Source organism: Hippichthys cyanospilos, chromosome 13, assembly GCF_059441005.1.
Source record: "Hippichthys cyanospilos isolate Australia breed blue-spotted pipefish chromosome 13, RoL_Hcya_1.0, whole genome shotgun sequence".
NCBI classification, from domain to species: Eukaryota; Metazoa; Chordata; class Actinopteri; order Syngnathiformes; family Syngnathidae; genus Hippichthys; species Hippichthys cyanospilos.
In genome coordinates, this window is record NC_142381.1 from 3,245,293 (window position 1) to 3,260,559 (window position 15,267).

The 15,267-nt window shown below is 40.2% G+C and overlaps 1 protein-coding gene across 14 annotated transcripts in view; it reads right to left on the bottom strand.

The window, feature by feature from the left end:
- The window catches only part of prom1a (prominin 1a), a 46,647-nt gene extending 31,864 nt beyond the window's left edge, over positions 1-14,783 (bottom strand). For 11 of the 14 annotated variants that reach the window (XM_088432064.1, XM_088432067.1, XM_088432065.1 and 8 more), the window contains exons 1-4: positions 14,389-14,783; positions 4,042-4,100; positions 3,712-3,738; positions 1,032-1,237 (exon numbers count right to left, since the gene is read on the bottom strand). In XM_088432064.1, coding sequence (XP_088288190.1) covers positions 1,032-1,237; positions 3,712-3,738; positions 4,042-4,100; positions 14,389-14,617 — 521 coding nt within the window. In that variant the 5' untranslated portion in view covers positions 14,618-14,783. The remainder of the gene's footprint in view (positions 1-1,031; positions 1,238-3,711; positions 3,739-4,041; positions 4,101-14,388) is intronic. The other 3 variants (XM_088432073.1, XM_088432072.1, XM_088432070.1) reach the window with 1 other exon arrangement.
- Between the last annotated feature and the right edge of the window lie 484 nt (positions 14,784-15,267).

Consider the following 15,267-nt stretch of genomic DNA (forward strand, 5'->3'; position numbering starts at 1 on the left):
ATATAATATAATATAATATAATATAATATAATATAATATAATATAATATAATATAATATAATATAATATAATAAGGTTACCTTCTCAAGTCTACTCTGTTGTTTTCCGTAAATAAAAGAAAAAAGAAAGCAACTCCCTCTCCATTAAGTCATTCATAATTTCAAAATAAAAGCCATAGTGTCAAAATAAAGGTATTCATGTACATACATTATTGGGTATGATAACATTTATTTTGAAGTCTCACCACAATTGACGTGTTTTTCTGTCAGAGCAGTAACGAGTAGTGCATACTACTGTGGACTCCATTGCCATAAACAATCAAAAGAAAAAAGCTATCACGCTGTGCAGGGATGAGAAACTATGAGGCGTTCTAATCTCACGAGATCTCAGCGCACGAGATTTCATCTCATCCCTAGTATCTATGAGATTGCGATTATTTACAAACGGTTTTATACAGGAAAATGCATGTAAAGAAGTAAACTGCTTTTGAAAAGTATACTCTGTAGTACAGTACAAGCGCGTTGGATGTGTGCCTTTAAGGGGTGTGGCCTAGCGCTTGCCGTCATTGGCTGGAGTGAGGCGCCGCTCCAAACGCCCCCCGAAAAATTCACCGAGTGACAGCTCGTAACTTCAAAAGCTTGTAAGTTCCGCTGCGTTTGCGTGAGCGGGAAAAGAAAGCGTTGCCACGGCGACGCCGCAGGGGCGTATTTACCTTGACGGGGGCCGACTTTCCTCCGTGATTGGAATCCGTCTGACTTATTGGAAATTCCAAAGGAGGACGAGAGGACGCCAGGGAGCGTCGTTACTTATTAAATCTCCCCAGCGACCGAAGCAGACGCTGGGGCGAAATGAGGACCAAGAACACCCCCCCCCCCTTTTTTTTTTTCGTTTTCTTTAAATCATCCCCACCTGACTTTTACAGAATTCATGTTTTCCCCCCAGGAACACTTTGAATCAAGTTAGATCCAGATAGAACGCTAACGGGGTAAAACAATGTTTTGGTTTTTTTTTTATATAGAAGGAAGACTCACGTGACGACCAGCGAGGTGGAGAAGAGGAGCGTTCCCAGCAGGCCTCGTCGACAGTCTGCGTTTTTCCGCTGCCGCTGGTGCATCTCGCCGCCGCAGTTGTCGCAGCAGCGGCACAGGCAGAAGAAAAGGCCCACCGCGGGCACCAGGACGGTGAACAGAAGGCCCACCGCCGCGCACACCAGGAAGCCCACCTCGTAGTAGAGCGCCTGGGGGGGGGTTAGAACCGGAAAAACCAGAGTCGTTAATGCTTTGGATACATTTTCGGGGGATTATTTAGCACCTCTGGTTGCATATGCAAATATAGTCATTTTGGACGGGTTTAGAATCATAAAACGCTGATTCAAAATGTCCAAGTAGGCAAGTAAAGACATTCTGAATACTTGAGGTGTTCGACACTACTTTTTTTGCCTTATACTGTAGTGCTGAAAACACAGCATGTTTTTTTTTCATATTTAAGCAAACGTTTATTGCCAAAAAATGCATTTAATTGCAAAAACTGGGAATTTCTGCAAAGGTTTAGCACTAGAAAAAGTCATATCCAGATGTGACAGTTTGTTTATTTTGAATGGCTTTGAGTCGGGATTCGTTAGGGCTTTTTTCAAGTATTTTTCAAATCCCTCATCACAGATTTAATAAACATCCCAATTTTGTTGTATAGTAGCTTGGGCTAAGGTTTCCAAACTGCGGCCCGGGGGCCACTTGCGGTCCCCACCCACATATTAGCGGCCCGTGGCATATACTAAAATTAAATGTTAGCAAAGTTTTGATCAAAGACAGTGTTAAAATGGATGCAAACAAACTCCTAATATGCATCAGATTTATTAAATTGTGACATAATCTATAACATATTTAATAAGTTCAATAAATCTGTTTAAATGAATATTTTTAATCAATTTTAATAATCAATTTAACTAAGAAATACATTTCATTTTTTTTATAACTACATAATGTAGAAAATATGTATGTAATGACTTGATTTTATTTCCAAGGTGTTAGGTGAAAATAAATAGAATAAATAAATAAATGAATAAATAAATAGCATGGCCCTTACATCTGTTTTTTTTTAATGAGGGTCTGAGAAGAAAAGGTTTGCAATTGAGAAACAAAAAAATGGGGCAATGTGAATAAAAGGGTACCAGAGAAATTAAATAAATAGGATTCGCGTACACAACGCAGTCAAAATTTCGCTGAAAGCGTAAGAAAAGTCCGATAACGAACCATTGTCCCGCCGCGTTATTAAATATGATCAATGCCATGAAAAGCGCATTATTGTCTGCGAGCTCACAGCGGATCAGCGCGCGTATCCCCACGGTGCTGCCGCATCACTAACGAAGGCGGAGAGACAGAATTTTTGATGAAAGGATGGACTTCCAGCTGAGCAACCGCGGAGAAACTTGGACTTAAATCAGGATCCGAGGCTTCAAGAAATAAATTCAATCAAGCCTGTAAGATTCCAGTTTCATGGAACGCATCGTAAATCGTCATACCAAAATCGCCCACCGCTGTCTCATCTTGTCATGATAACAAAAATTTAGAGTTATTTTTTTTCCCCTCCATGGCTTAAAGCTCGTACTATTTTTGGACGATGGCTTTGTTTTGGCGAGAGCCCGAAGGAAGAATGTGACCTTCCGCAAAGATGAGGTGGCGGCGTGTCGCTGTAGTTAAGATGTTAAAAATCACCAAAATAGCCGGTGGCGTGTCCTTGGGCGGGTGGAAGGTTCCAGCTTCGTCTTTGGAAAAAACTCAAGCTAAATTTTATGCCACCATGGAATGATTAAGCACCATAATAAAGTATTAAACATGCCACCTTTTTTTTGCACTATAAGGCGCACCGCATTATAAGGCGCATAGAATAGAAGCAGCGGTAGTGGCTGGGATGGCGTTATGCATCCACTAGATGGAGCTGCGCTAATGGGAACGTCAACCAAACAATCAGATAAATTAGTTAAACTTTAATGGAATATAAGCATTCTCACAAATGGGTTCACACACAAAATGAATATGAAATGGATTGGAATTGCATTATATTTAACCCTTGTGCACACACACTTTGCAAAATGCACACATTGCATTTTTTTCCCTAATTTTGTAAATGCTTTTAAAGGCGTAATGAATAAATTATTTATGAAAATCTTTTTCCTTTCAATCAAATTGTTCAGTAGTATCAGTCCTGTCCGTAAATATGGTAATAAACACGTCAACAAAGAATTTTCTATTTGCTGACGTAGTTTGCACGCCGCTCAACAGGATGTTGCAAAAATCGGGGGAAAACCAATGTAATAAATCCTATTAAAATGGATCTCAGAAATTTTCTTTATAATGGTTTTATAATTATTATTTGTGTACATAAAATCTCACACGTCCACCTGCAATCACATAGAAATGTAAGAATTGTTGCAGGTTAAATTCTGACATGTTTTAATCATTTGCTGGAAAATTTTCCATTGATTTTCCATTGATTCTATTCTATTCTATATCATATAAAAAAAATAAAAAAAAAAATCAAAGGAACTTTGATCATTTTAACATAATACCACAAGGGTTAAATAAGTAAAGGATAAGAACTAAATATCAAAAGCTCTAAAACAGGTGTAACGTTTGCAAAAAAAAAAAAAAAAAAAGGAGAGCTTTTCTCATAAGGAGTGTTAGCGTTTAGCTAGTGTGGACTTTTCCACTTTACCTGCAAGCTCAGCACTATGTTCTCTGGCTGAAGGGAGATATCAGATGGTTTCACATCAAGAAGAAGAAGAAGAAGAAGATGCATGCAGAAGACAAAGCATTAAAACACAAGTGTCAAAGAAATAGCAGGAGCAAACACAAACCCCAATACCAACCAAAGAAGAAGAAAATCATAAAAATGAGAAACGCGGCATGCATACAGATAAACACACCCATATATATATATATATATATATATATATATATATATATATATATATATATATATATATATATATATAATTTTTTTTTGGGATGTAGGATGAATAAAAATAAAATGTCATCCACTCACATTCTGATATTCGGTCTGAAAGGCTCCGAAATTATCCTTGGCCAGTCTGATGAGAAGATCTGGAAGACATAGTGAAAAGAAAGTGGTCATCATATTTATTAATTTTTTTCATTTGAATAAATGTATTATTTTGGAAATATAATTCTGAAATGCTTTTTATTTATTACATGTACAGTATTTGTATTTATTTATTTGTTTATTTTTTATGTTTTACATGTATTTATTATTATTATAGTTTTATTATTTATTTCGGAAATGTATTTCTGAAATATGAGGCAAATTAGGAATTTGTTTGTCTTTGATCAAACCTTTTCATTCCTTTTTAGTTCAAATTGCAGGAAATATCAAAATAAATGTCAGTACATGCCACGGGCCGCTAAAATGTGGGGGGGGAGGGGCCGCAAATGGCCCCCGGGCCGCAGTTTCAACAGCCCCGAACATACATTAATTTGGGTGGTTCTGGTATTGTCGAGCACCAGAAATGTTCTGGTGCTCGACCATTCCAAAATATTTCCGCGGAATGTGCATTTAAAAATGTCCATAATTGGACATAAGTACATTTTAAATCTATGAGCTGGTGTTAAAACATCAAATTGATCGCAGAATCCGATCGTCCAATGCATATTAGGGCCGCACTGCAAGAGCTAAAAATTGACGTTGACAGGACATTGTCAGCCGAAATCTGCCACAATCCCCCCCCCCCCCCCGGGTTAAAACTGACAGGGTCAAAAATTTAGAATTCCTTCAGATCTTGTTGACAAGTCAGCTTACGTCGACATTTTCTAGCCTAAAAAACCAACTCCTGGGACTAAACTCCAAACGAAGACCTTTTGAACCGTGAAAGACTGCAACTTCACCACATTTGTTGGTTATTTCTAGTTTTTGTTCATTTCTATTGGCGTCACACTCATTGTAAACCTACAGGTTAAAAAAAAAAAAAATGGAGGGCAATGCTGATCATTTGGTTACAGTAAACAAACACCTGATGTTTCTCTGGGCAAGGAAAGTTTGGGAAAGGTCAGTGTGTCCTACTGTACATGGCAGTTCTTGTGTGACAAGTTTGAATGGCTTTTGTTGGCGTCTATTGTGGCTTTGGGGCCACGAGTAAAATGATCGGGGCTTAAAACCGCAGGAAAGACAGCGATGATCTTTAAACCCTTTGTGTGTGGGTTTCACCCACAATGACAAAATGATGCCAGTGTTACTTCTTACGTAAGATCAACGAAACGCGACAAAAGAATACAAAAACCGCTTTTATCATGACAAAAACGTATTAGTAGTATTATTACACACACACACACACACACACACACACACACACACACACACACACACACACACACACACACACACACACAAAATCAACGTTATGTGTCCTCTTTTGGATCATAGAAGAAATCTGTTGAAAAAAAAAAACGCATAAATAAATATTTTGATGATAATATTTTTTAAAAAATATATATCAATAAGTGCCAGACTTATTCTCAAAAAAAAAAGTCCCCCAAAAAAATAATCAACATCAAAGTGTCGGCCCTGTTCTCGAAAAGAAATTAAATTATTATTATTACTACTACTATTACTCCTATTACTATTTCTGCGTCTTATACACCAGAATTTGACCCAAAAATTAAGGGTGCATCCTATACACAGGTGCGTCCTATATTAGGGGAATTACGGCACATAGCTAGCTAGCGATCTACATGTCAATATAGCTGGCTAGCGATCTACAAGTGTATATAGCTAGCTAGCGTTCTACATGTTTATTTAGCTAGCTAGCGATCTACATGTCAATATAGCTAACTAGCGATCTACATGTCTAGTTAGCTAGCTAGCAATCTACCTTTCTAATTCTATATAGCTAGCTAGCACTGTATCTATTGCTGTATTATATATCTGTATTGACCATTAATATAATTAAAAATAACAATAAATTATACATTCTGGGAGGCACCACTGTGGCCAAGAATTTTTCATTTGAGTGCCAAATATATTTGAATGGTTTCTGAGTAAATTGGGATGCTAAACTAGAAAAACGACATGGTGTTGCAGGGAGGGAGCACTTGATATATTTTCTGACAAACACTAGTGACCGGCCGGATCAGTACCCGCTATTTTGTGATTTACTTCTTAACACGACCGCCTATAGAATCTCTCTGGCGAGCACGGCTCAAACGGAAAATTAGCATAGCGGCGCTCAAAGTGCTGAACACGGCTCGCCGGTGTCAGGCCCGCGGCTTATCCTCTCGTCTTATGACTCGCTCGGCATTAGCGCCGAGGAGCTAAAAGGCTGAAAGTGTACAAAAAAGAAATGAATAAAACCGAGGGAGACAGAAGGAAGAAAAAAAAAAAAACATCTGTGACGTGACGAGAAATGTGCCGAACGGGCTTTTTTTTTTTTTTTTTTACGGATGGCGGATGAAGAAAAGCAAAAGCGAGAAGTGAAATGCGACATGAATAAATGGATGCGTAAGGAAAGTGAAAAAACTAATCAAGTTGCTGTGAACGCCACCAGACTGTAATATCAGCCCGATGGCTAAGCTCCGTGCTAACCGGCTTACGAAACAAAGTAGGGGAGGAATAAATATGGAAGATGTAAGCCAGGCCGGGACACGCCGGCACGTCGCTAAACTTCCTTCAGCCACGCCACGACAAAGCAAAAAGCCGCCGGGGACGTTATCTCGGAATTTGACGTTCTCGTTCGAGATCCGCTCGGGATTGGACCGCGGGAAAGAAACGGCGCTCGGTGAAAATTGGGACGTTTGATGATGCTTTAAATATTTAGTTTCTAAAAGGCACTTTAGAAAAGTTCGGACTTGAAGGCAAGGAAGATAAGATGATAATTCGTCTATATATATATATATATATATATATATATATATATATATATATATATATGAGTGGTGGTCAGCAAGGCCTTCTCTGCTGGCCGAACATAACCTGACACCATGATCTAATTAGAATAAAAGTCCATTTCATTTATTATCTATTTTTCCTCAAGATTGCGTGTGTTCCAGTTGTGGGTTACGAGTGAACCGTGAGTGAACGGGCACAAAAAATTAAGACAGTGGTAATAGCCAATCAGATCACAAGGTGGCGACGGTAGGGCCAGCTAGAAAGCCTGGTATGAGTATGAAGGAGTATCGGTTTGAAAAAAAGTGGTATTGAAAATCTCTGATCAACGTTGATGATAAAAAAGAAAAATCTGTCAACGAGAGCCCAAAAATGACTAATATATTCAAAGGCCTCGGCTAAAAATGAACGTGAATCACCAATGTGCCACCCTGGTGTGTTCCGATTTTCCTCTCGGCTTCATGAGCACACTGTAAAATAATAAACACCTCCGCACAAGGTTACCATAGAATCTGTTACTATGGAGAGAGAATATCTATTGACGCTAGGAGCACAAGTTATTTCCTTCCTACACATGCGTGTGCTTGACATGTTCACCAGATGCCTCCCGTGCAATAAAATAAAAAATCACGCACTCACGTGCGCAGCTGCGAGTGCGCTCGACTGACCGCATGAGCATCTGCGGGGAGGAAAAAAAAAATGGTGGCATGTTTGCAGCGTGACAGGCTTCCCCTCGAGTGGGAATCACATTGATGGGCAGCGCCGTGGAGATGCCGTGGCGTCAGCTAAGCTCAAGCGGGACAAAATCGATGTAGTGGGTCTGGGATGTGACACGTAGTAGTAGCTGGGAGTCATTGCTTACTGTGATGTAACATTACACACTAATGCAACTTTGAATGAACCGGTTGTGTGCCTCAGTGCATCGTCATGATAGCAGACAAACAAACAAACGCTCATTGAAGAGCTTGAAAGTTGACCAACGGTGTCAGAAGCGGGATCACTAGTGGGAGGTCATCAATGGCTGGTTACCTCGCTCTGATTCAACCTGTATATTTAAACACAATAGACCCAGGTTCAAAAGCAGGATTAGTTAGTCTAAGGAACATGACACCTGGTGTCAGAAGTGGGATCACAAAAGGTGTCGTCATCAATGTACTGCTTGGTTGAAAGCTGTCAACCGAGTTATCTTTTAAATTTTATATTTCAACACAAAAGACCCAGGTTCAAATGCAGGATGGGTTAACCTCATGACTTGACATGGTGTCAGAAGTGGGACCACTAGTAGCAAGGTAATCCAGAGTGTGCCCAATTAGAACCACCTGGCTCCTTAGAGGCCAATTAACCTCTATATTTTAACCTTCATGACCAAGGTTCAAATGTAGGTTACGTTTAACCATCACCCATGACAAAGGGTGCCAGAAGTGGGATCAAGGGGTAATCTGTGGTGTTCCTAGTTTGGAAGCTCCTAGCTCTTTAGCAGCATGGCAAACAAACAAGTACCATTAAACCCAACAGACGCAGGTTCAAATTCAAGTGGCAATTAGTCAACATCCATGACAGATGGTGTCAGAAGTGGGATTATGAGTCAAAAGGTGATAAGTTGAGTGACCATTTTGGATGCTGTCTATTTAGCGCTTTGAAATTACATGTGCATTTCAACTCAATAGTTTCAAATGCTGATATCATTTATCCCACGCACATAACAACCGGTGTCAGAAGCGGGATCATTAGTGGCGATCTAATCGATGTTGTGTCCAGATGAAAGCACCGGACTCCTAAACGTGTACATCTCAATTCAAAGTTCAAACACAGCTTGAGTGAACCCAGCATCCATGAAATACACATGGAAAAAAAGTTAACTATCATGATAGATGGTGTCAGAAGTGGGATCCACAGTGCTGAGTTATCAGTTGGAAACTGGAAAAGTCAATCAATTCTGAGTTTGGCTTAACTTTTGTGAACATTTTTCAAAGCACAGATGAAGGCACACCTCGCAATCCCACTTCTGACACCATTCTTGCATTATGGTTATATTAGCATTTTAGTTATTTTGCTAGTTGCGGCGTCAACTCAAATTTTCGGGTGCGCGTGGTTAGCGCGTCCAAAGAGGAAGCGGTTTTGGCGGCGGCAGTGATGAGTCAGGCCGTTTATCGTCCACTCGCGCCGCGTCCGCCAACCGAGCGGAACAAAGGAAACGGGCAACGCATGACTTATTATGCGCGCTCGCATCGGCCTCTCGGCTTCTCCTCCGATGACCCGAATACGACGCCGGTGAGACGCGTACTCGCCAGCACCCCCGGAGGAATCGTCCCATCTTTCCGCCGTTTTGAACGCGTCCTTTAATTGAGGAGTCCCGTCCCGTTTGTGACGTCAAGATGAAATTTCTTCATGTTGTTTTTGCTTTTTACCAAAGATTTAGCGAAACAAATTATTGAAAACAATCACGAATTTCGTAAAGATAAACATCCGATAACCGCTAAATCGGCCGGTGAATTTCAAAAAACAATAAGCAGGAATGCCTTCTCCTTTGGTCCCTTAAGGTTCACATCAACAGACATATAAATTACGGGCGGAAATTTTGACTTGGAAACTAAACTTATTTAGCCATTTTAGCTATAAAAAGTTATCATTTAGTATATGATTAAGTTGACAGCGTAATTACTGTTCATGCACAATCAATACCTCTGAAAACACAGTTTTTCCCCTCGCGGTTGATTGAAAATGATATCAAGCGCTCTAGGCTCTGATAACAACCAATCATGGCTCAGTTTGAGAATCTCACCTGACCAAACCAATAATGATATCACTATCTAATATGGTTGCACTTTACATGGCTGTAAAAGGCCAGGTATTTACTTGATACCATATCAAAACTGTACCCTGAGTGATGATAATACACAATGTGAATTAATAGACTCGATACGATACTTGATATTGATATTTCCTATCAATATTGTACCCTAAGTGATTATGACGATACACAATATCAATTTCTGGCCTTGATACTGTATCCTGAAAAAAAAAAAATATCATTATGTATCAAAGTTGTGCTTGAAATACCTTGAAAAAAGGTTAGGTATCGACCCTATACCGATACTTGGTATCGATAATTATAACCTGAGTGATTATGACAATACACAAAACCAATTTGTGGCTTTGATACCGTATCCCGAAAGATATCGATAGCAATATCTAATAATGTTGTACATTCTCGGTACCGTGAGGATGAACTTCCAAAAGTAAAAAGCACAGCAGGAAGCCGTAATCAGAGCGGCAAAAAGTTGGCTTCGACGCCGCTTGTTTTGACTGATTGCGCCTCACCGTGGGAGTTTGTCTGAGAGACGGCAGATGAAAATGTCAACGCTCGCTCGTCCGAAAGGTCGCTCTGCTATTTGGGGGGGGGGCAATCAAAAGTATCGGGACGGATCACCTCGCCATAAATATGCGAGTGTTTGAGAAAGCAAAATTTACATTTTTTACACAAATTATGAACATACTTGTAAGTCAGGTTTGAAAGCTTGACATACAGATGAAAGTTGAACGTTTGCAATATTTATATGCTTTGTGGGGGGAAAAAAAAAAAAAAAAAAAGAAGATACAAACAAGACCGCGTACCGCGGTGCATTCCAGGCTTGAGGGCAGCCATCCATTCAAACAGAATGCCTTAATGAAAACATCAAGCTCGCTTTTCCCCTCTCGGGCTAAATGAACATCGTTCGCCGTATGAAAGAGAAAAAAAAATTGTTGATGAATTATTGGTTGACAACTTGAAATAATTAGAGCGTGTCTTTTAAGGTTGAATCACAGTCAAGTCAACTACTAACTACTTGGACTTTGTCTCATGACTCCGCAGGGGGGGACATTAAATAGGACACTTGGATAATGATACTGTGACCTGAAAATGCGTCTTGATATCGATAAATAATGCTACTACTCATTTGTGTCCACTCAAGTGGACATGTGTTTTTCGTCTATATCTTTGAAAACATTGGATGATTTCTACTAAGTCCTAGTGTCCTCAGTAGAGGACATCATGGCCGTTCCAATGAGGTATCATGTGCTATTGTTTTATGTAATTCACTTTGCTGTCTTGTGAAGACAAAATGGACACAACAGTGGACACAAATGAAAAAATAAAAGATTATACGTCAGGATATTAATAAATGATGTTGGTGTATTGATACTGTGTTGTTTCAGTCAAAAATTATTTCATTTTGATGTCATGGAATATTCATTTCTGTCCACTCTAGTGGACATGTGTTTTTGGTCTATAGCTTTGGGAACATTGGAGCTACGCTACTATGTCCTTGTGTCCTCGATAAGGGACTTCGTGGCCTTTCAAATAAGGTATCGTGTGTTAGGGTTGAGTTAATTAACTTTGCTGTCTTGCGAAAACTAAATGGACACAATAGTGGACACAAATAGAAGAATGGATGTCATGACATCAATAAATGATGCTGGTGAATCGATACTGTATCGTTACAGTCATATTCTAGCAAACAGTTATATATCATTAGTCAATTCATTTGTGTCCACTCTAGAGGACATTTGTTTTCACTCTATATCTATGGACATATCGGACATACGTTACCGAGTCCACCAGAGTCCTCAATAGAGGACATCATGGCCTTTCTAATGACGTATCATGTGTTTGGATGGGATGCAATTAACATTGTTGTCTTGCAAAGACAAAATGGACACAAGAGTGGACAAAAATGAAAAAATGATCAATAGTGTTATCATTTCCGTCAAATTGTATCAAACAGTGATAGATCATTTGCCTATTCATTTGTGTCAACGCTAGTGGACATATGTTTTTGGTGTATCTCTATAGAATCCTTGGAGCTACGCTATTAAATCCCAGTGCCCCCGTTAGAGGACATCCTGGCTTTTTGAACGATATCTCCTGTCTTCAGTTAACTTTGCTGTCTTGCTGAGACAAAATGGACACAATATTTAGTAAAGTATTACAATCATACAGCATATCGCGCTAATGATATCTCCACCTAGCGATGGACTATACGGATCCATGTTGATAGCCGCGTTTCACGAGGATGAGCGATGCGCTCGGTGATGACGGTGGACACGAGAGCCCGAGGCGACGTGGAGACGGATGAAGGCACGGCTGAATATTTGGCCTCAGTCACTCATACGAGCTCACAATGGAACAGAGGCCGCACTATGCGGCAAACAACAACAACTAGTACATGACATGAGTGGTCATTTGTAAAACAAAACCACAAGCGCGCCCATTGTGCGCGCCCGCAAAGTGTTGAGTGGTTTCCCGCCGTCGCGCGCCCATTAGCGGATATGGATTTTTTTCAAAACATAAACCAGGAAGTGGTTCACACACAAAAACGATACTTAACGATATTAGATAAATGCAGGTTTATCGTGGCTATAAACTAAGGAATAATAAGACGGCACATGTTGATATCTAATACTTGGTATCGGTACTCCCCTTCCTTAATCGATACACAAGTCTCATTTTCAGTTGTGAAAATATGTCTTTGGGATAGAATGAGTATTTTTAGCATCTTTATTATTCTCACTTTTTTTTTTTAATCTAATGACAACACTACCGATACATTTGCCATGGGGCAGATACCTGGTCATATTTCAAGGTATCGGTATTCGTAAATTAGAAGAATTAGTAAATTGTCATTAATTTCGCAATATTTTCAAGAAAAATGCTGCATTGGAAAATACTGTATAGGGTTTTCTTGAAAATTATGTTATTTATTGTTTAAAGGAAACTTTCTCCATCAAAAATAATAGTGGTATCACCACTTGGTATCGGTGAATACTTCAAACACAGGTCAAATCTTGACTTCTGACTTGAGACACAAAAAAAAATGGTATCAATCTGAAAATAGCAGTATCGAACATCCCTAGTATCGATATCGATACTGTACACTGATAGATAACAATTCCTCACAACATTATAACAAATCCTGGTGTAACAATTTGATTCTATGTAATACAACACCGATCGATTTCTAATACTGATGTGCCGATACTATTTTCTGCAGAAAAAAAACCTACATAATAATATTAATGATCTTTTTACCTCATAGATAAGGAGACGATGAAATATTAATACGTGCATATAATACTGAGTTATCGATACAGACAGATAACAGAAAACGATACGCCACAAATACGCGTGTACGTTAGAGTAGCGCTTGCATGGAACGGAGACTTGAAACAGCATATGGTGCAAGGCATTATGGGATTTAGCCAGTTAACAAGGTGACTCACCGAGCTGTTAATCTGCAAAATGTCCTGTAGACTTACATGAGGAGGGCATGCTCGTACATCCCCAGACCCCCATTAAACACAAACACACACACACACACACACACACACACACACACACTCTCAGCACCATTAAACACACACGCGGAAAGTGTGTGCCTTTAATTGCATTAAGCGCAAACTAATAGCATCACTCAAAAAAAAAAACAAGTTACAAAGGAGGAGGTGAAACGCAAATGTCGGTGGTGAAAACAGCTAAAATGATCAATTGAGTCGATACCAGCTAATGCTAAGCTAAAATGGAAGCTCAGCGCTAATTCAACAGTTTGCCTTGATGCCAAAAGAATTTTGCGCCAATTTAAGTTTCACAGGTTTAGTAAATTATGTTGATGCTAAGCTAACAATATGAACGAATGCTAAAGATCACCTGAATAGCTGCTAATGCTAAAATAAACATGGTAAACAGAGGTAAAACGTTAATTTATCTGAAGATTTTTGCGCCATTTCGTAAGTTTCACAGGTATGGCTACTAAAGGTTTAAGCTAATGGCGAAATCGAGGAAAAGCGTTAATTCAGCTGTTCGCCGTGATGCCTGGAAATTTTTGCGCTAATTTCTCAGTTACAGAGGTTAAACTGCTGTCGACACTAAGCTAACATTGTGAATGGCTAAAACTAAACTAAAACAGAAGCTAAGCGCTAGTTTTTCTGTTGGCCTTGACGCCTGAAGATTTTTGCGCCATTTTATAAATTACACAGGTTTAGCTACTACTGTCGATGCTAAGCTAAAATTGTGAATGGATGTTTGTTTTGTGGGAGGAGGAAAAATATTCCGCAAAATAACGAGGTAAACCGCAAAAGATGTTTTTTTTGACTGATCCGACATAAGAAAATTAGCATGACAAATAGTGATGTAAACCTGCAATACAAAATGTTGTCACAAATGCTGCAATGATGGGTTATACATCCGAGGTTTTATTTGTTGAGTTTACCATTTTTTTAATGTGAAGGTAAAAATGGGCAAACTGACGCTTTTGTGGGCCATATTTGGCCCCCGTGCCTCAGGTTGCTCACGTACGTCAATACGCTCAAGGGCAGTTCTTTGCTCAAGGAATCGAACCCAAGTCCTTTGTGTACCATTTTTTTTTTTTTAGCCAATTGTCCTCAAGCTCACTCTCAAAATAAAGCAGGTAATGAAAAATAATGTTTGACGAAAAAAGTATGTGGGTGGGCTTTGCTTACCTTGCGGAAAGTCGTTGGGCTGCACCGCGCGCAGGAACGCGTGCACCAGGTGGAAGAGAATACCGATTGGTCCCGGTTCGTAGTGGGCCACCGTCTCGTACACTCCGGCGGGCACGTAGCCGAAGTCCAACTTAGCCGGCGGGGGTGACACCCTGCGCGGCTCCGGTTCCTGGAGCTCCCCGGAACCCAGCAGCATGCAGAGAAGGACCAGCGTGCCGCTCTTTGCCATGGCGGTTCCGATCCAAGGCAGCGTGGATCTTCAGGTGAACGGGTCGAGATGGGGATAGGAAGCGCCGGCTACCGGCGATCGGGCATCGCTGTTCCTCCCCCCAGCTGCGGTGTGCGCCCCCAAGCCGGGAGATCCTCTCTGAGCAGTCTTCGCTCCGCGACGAGTCGCAGGCAAGCACTCGCTGTAAGTGGGTTGCGCGGGCGCGCTCTCCGCCTAGGAGCATCCGTGCGGGAGCGCGCAGACAGGAGTAAAGGCGTCCTCTGCCGACAATAATGAGAACGACATCAGGATTTACACATGAAGCGATACTCCGATACTTTTTTTTTTAAAGCAATTTTGAGTAGGAAAAAATAATGACATTTTGTCCGTCATCAATTTGATCAGATAAATTATTTTTTCGTATAAAATTAAATCATTCAAAAACAGCCACACACTGAAATGACATCACTTGCGCTCAAGACTCAATGAGTGACCAATCCGGGTTCACCTTTTGTTCATGTGACGTCCACAAGCTGTGCTATGATTGGTCCTTACCTGAGCAATCGTAACAGGTGAAATCATTTACCGTCATTGCCAGGATTTTACAGAATTTGCGCGAGTAGGTAAATTGAAGAGACATCACACCAAAGTAACCATGTTTAGCAGTTAAG